The sequence below is a fragment of the Mus pahari genome, chromosome 14, assembly GCF_900095145.1.
Source record: "Mus pahari chromosome 14, PAHARI_EIJ_v1.1, whole genome shotgun sequence".
NCBI classification, from domain to species: domain Eukaryota; kingdom Metazoa; phylum Chordata; class Mammalia; order Rodentia; family Muridae; genus Mus; species Mus pahari.
Window position 1 is genome coordinate 38,089,201 of NC_034603.1, and position 4,226 is coordinate 38,093,426.

Below are 4,226 nucleotides of genomic sequence, written 5' to 3' on the forward strand. Positions count from 1 at the left end.
GGATGGTTATAAGCCACCATGTGGTTGCTGGGATTTGAACTCTGGACCTTCGGAAGAACAGTCGGGTGCTCTTACCCACTGAGCCATCTCACCAGCCCCCGGTCCAGCTCTTCTAATCTTTAATCAAAACAAAACCAAACCCAGCCTGATGAGATATCTGGTGTGGGGATGCATGTAGATCTGGGTACAGAATAGGCCTGTTCAATCCAGTTTGCATCACAAGCATTATCAACGGGACTCAGTGTCCAGTTGATCAGTCCCCCCCACCCCCATCTTATCCTCCCTAAGTGGTCTCTCTGCTCTCGGCTTCCACCCATTCAGCAATCCCTCATCAGCTCTATAAGAATCTCACCTACCCTGAGGGATATTCCACCGAGCTTCCGGAGCCACCACTGCCACAGGTATAGTGTGCACAGGGTTACCCTTCCGGTGGCCACTTCCCAAACTTGCATCTCAAGCATTTCCCAGAAAAGCTCCTCTATCTCCCCGAACCATGACACAGGCTTCCCTTTTCATCTGCCAAGGTCACTGAAGTCCAGAAGAAAACCTCAGCAAGAATGTCATTGTCCCAGCTTGCATCTCTGGACCCAGCCTGTGCCCTGGAAATCCATCCTCTTTCCCCCATTCATTTTTATTTTATTTATCTTTTTATTTTTTATTTTTTTTTTTTTGTTTTTCGAGACAGGGTTTCTCTGTATAGCCCTGGCTGTCCTGAAACTCACTTTGTAGAACAGACTGGCCTTGATCTCAGAAATCCGCCTGCCTCTGCCTCCCGAGTGCTGGGATCAAAGGCGTGTGCCACCACGCCCGGCTTCTTTCCTACATTCATACAGGAGTTCCTTGTAAGCTTTTACATGACAGGGCCGATTTTCAGGGCTTGTTCTTACTAGGGCATGCACCCAGGGATGCCTCCTTTTCCCTCATCACTTGAGGTCACTGTCTCAGCCTCATGAGGTCTTACACACTAGTAACAAGAGAGCAATGCCGGGCAGGGCAGGAGGAAGGTACCTTGAGTTCTTTCTCCAACTGAGCTTGAAGCTCCTCTGTCCCAGAGGGCAGTACCAGTCTGGAGGGCAAAGAGGTGGAACGTCTCAACAGCATAGGGTTGGCGCCATTGAGGAACTGGTAGCCAAAGAGCTCATCTTCCTGCCAACACTGGTGAACCTTCTCTGGGGTGGGGGTAGGGGACACAGAAAGGACAAGGGACACAGGTTAGATGTTTCTGTTCTTCACATTGAACCTAAGGGATTTAGACTATCCTACGCTCAGCCCATTTTTATTTTTGTCATTTTTGAGGCCTCTGTGAGAGGCATACTATATCTTAATTTGGCAAGGACCCATGGGGACCATGGGTTATAATGAAAAGGGGCCACTAGGGGGTTATGGGGAAGCCACTGACCAGCCAAAGCACTCTTCTGGCCCCAGAAGATCTGATCAAAGTCTTCCAGACGGCTCCAGCTTCTCAGGAGGGTATAAACACGTTTGAGGCCCATTTCCAGAACCCTAGGATGGGTGTTAAGACATGAACCCATCACCTGACCCTCAGCTCCTCACTGTCCACCTCCATGCTTGGATCTCCCAGCCCCCACCCCGGAGGGCGTCCACCCTCTCCTTACCCGGCCTTCAGCGTCCATTCAAAGTCCAGTCTCTTCTCCTCATGGAATCTCATATTTGGAGGAAGGTCATCTTTGCAGTCCGCTGCTATTGTCTGAGGTAAGCCTTCCTTCCAGGTGGCCCAGCTACAAGTTGGGGACAACACTTCAGAGAGAGTGTTGAGATCAGTGATGGGTGCAGGGCAAGGAGAGGGAGGGGCGGGGGGGAGGAGGAGGACAGTTGGGAGGCCTCTTGGGAAAATGGTTACCAGTAGGTCTGTTGTCTTTCCTTCAGTTCCTTTTCTCGATGCTTCTGGAAGACATCCAAGGTATTGTCTCCCGCCAGGCGGGCTGGGGAAAGCTACAATTAGCTACACATCGTGTCTGGTTCTGAGCACTCTTCTGTCACCTACTCTCTCTTTGTAGCCAGAGTCTATGTTTCCTGCTGGGCTCCGTTGTCTTTATCTCAGGAGTTGCCTGGACTGATCCCTGGTCACATTCACCAGGTTCTTGCCGGTTTGAGCTCACAGTTTCACTTACTTCAACCCACATCTTTCCCTTCCAGACCAGAATCCCATATCCGCCATGCTTCCCTGTTCCTTAAGCTCACAATCTCCTACCTGAATCTATTTCATCAATATCTAAAGTGGGGGTGGGGCGAGGGGGAGAATCACGCCAATTAAGGTGATGAAATGTGGTGTCACCAACACCACACCCATAGCTATTTGTTGCTTGGGCTAATCTCACACCTTAAATTTCATCTGTTCACGGTCAGCGGTACTTTCATTTCCTGGCTTCGCCTCTGGAGCTGATCACGCTACAGCTACCGACTTGTCCTGGGTGCTGCTGCCTCAGTGAGATCCACCTGTCGCCAAGTGTTCCCGCCCTTACCACCCTGGCTTTCACTCGCCTCTGCACTTCTCTTTCTCTTGTTTCTCCGCGGTAAAAATGTGAAGTTTGGCTGCTCTTTCCGCATGCCTCCTCCTGCCAGGTGGTCCCCACCATCCAATCAAGTCAGCTGACCAGCAGCCCTTCCTCGCTGCCTGTTGCTCATTGGCCAGCTCTTAGCCCCTCACCTGTCCCTCTCCTCACTTCCGAATCACGGAACTACTGTTTTTCTTCTCCGTTTGTGTCCCCGGCTCCATGATCTTCTTTCTATCTAGGAAAACAGAGTCTCCAAATCTCTTACTTCCCTCTTTGATTCATTTGCAACATCACTTATTCTGGGAAACACTTGGGGAATTCATAACTTCTCATTCCTCACTTGCACCCTGGGAGCGCGCTGTTCCCTGCCTGCCCACCCCTTCTCCGTGTTCTTTCCCTCTCCTCTTCTTTAGCCCTATTCCTCCACCCCGTCGCCGCCGGCACTGCACTTTCCCCCTTCGTCCACTTCCCCAGGGTAGGACGCTGCCTGCTCACCTGTCCCCTCCGGCAGGCTCAGGATTCCCTCTCCCTGCACCCAGCGGTAGCAGGGAAACACGGCCTCTGCACTCGTCCCGGGCCCCTGAACAGTGACGAGGTTGCAGAACCAGGCGTCATCCACAACTGTGTGCTGTTTGTGCAGTTTCACAAACTGCAGTGGTCCCAAGTCCTCGGGAACGTCGAAGTCAAACTCCTCCTCCTGCGGGGACCACACTTAATCGAAGGGATTGGGAGAAGCCTTTCGGTGGCCGAACCTCCCCTTTGTGGAGCCTCAGTTTACCGCGGCCGTCAAAGAGCACACCTCGCCCCTGCTCTCCTTCCCTCTTCCACCCCTAACCTGTCTGGCGGGTCTAAGGTGTCCCATTTCTGAAGGAAGACCAGCATCTACAGCGGGCTGACCAGGGATTTGAACAGATGATGACGACCATCGCCTGTCTCATCCCGTTCACTGAACTCCCACCACACCGGAACCTGGAGGAGCTTCGACTGACCTCAAGTCCTGTATTTAAATCGGCTCTGGGGCTATGAATGCAGGACTCAGAGGCTGCCTTTGCTGGGGTCTGGGAAAGGAGACCACCCGGGGTCCGTAGTTGACATCACTCCCGGTGTCCCACCTCTACAAATCTCCATCGCGGTCTTACTGTCACAGATCCTAGTCTCCTGTCCCTTGCCATCCTCCTACTCTCTGCTCGGACACTAGAGGGCCCCAGTTCTTGCCCACTGACCTTGCCCCGCGCTGGCCGCAGCTGCAGCTCCAGTTTCGCCTCCCGGTGCTCCCCAACCAGCCACAAACGCACTAGGTTGAGGGATCCGGAGAAAAGCCAGGCCCCAGTGACCACGCGGACGCGGTAGCGGCCCATGGCTCCCTCTGGCCTCTCAGGAGGCGATACAAGTTCAGTTCAACTCGAAGACCGCCCAGAGCCACCGTCGCCTCAGGGCCAGGTCCAAAACTTTAAAAAGATGGATCCTTGTCCCCGCCCTCACAACTCCAAGGCACTCCCAAGTCCCCGCCCCAGACTAGTCTGAACCTGCTAGCCCAGCCCAAGAACAGGCTTTGGGAAAGGGCTGTGCGTTTGGATCAGCTACAGTGGGAGCTAAGGATGCCCTTCCCAAGGTCTCTGGGCTTTTAGGAGAACTTGAAAAGGGGTTGAAACCATTTTTCAAACGGAGGAGGGAAAAGTGTCTTTTCTAGGCTGAGAGGAATGTAGCAGG

The 4,226-nt window shown here is 53.1% G+C and overlaps 1 protein-coding gene across 1 annotated transcript in view; it reads right to left on the bottom strand.

Annotated features, from left to right (window-relative positions):
• Window positions 1-3,943, bottom strand: part of Alox12 (arachidonate 12-lipoxygenase, 12S type) — a 13,627-nt gene extending 9,684 nt beyond the window's left edge. Inside the window, exons 1-6 of the mRNA XM_021212671.1 lie at window positions 3,740-3,943; window positions 3,012-3,213; window positions 1,862-1,943; window positions 1,617-1,739; window positions 1,400-1,503; window positions 1,009-1,169 (exon numbers count right to left, since the gene is read on the bottom strand). Of these exons, the coding sequence (XP_021068330.1) occupies window positions 1,009-1,169; window positions 1,400-1,503; window positions 1,617-1,739; window positions 1,862-1,943; window positions 3,012-3,213; window positions 3,740-3,874 (807 nt within the window). The 5' untranslated portion in view covers window positions 3,875-3,943. The remainder of the gene's footprint in view (window positions 1-1,008; window positions 1,170-1,399; window positions 1,504-1,616; window positions 1,740-1,861; window positions 1,944-3,011; window positions 3,214-3,739) is intronic.
• Window positions 3,944-4,226: the final 283 nt, after the last annotated feature.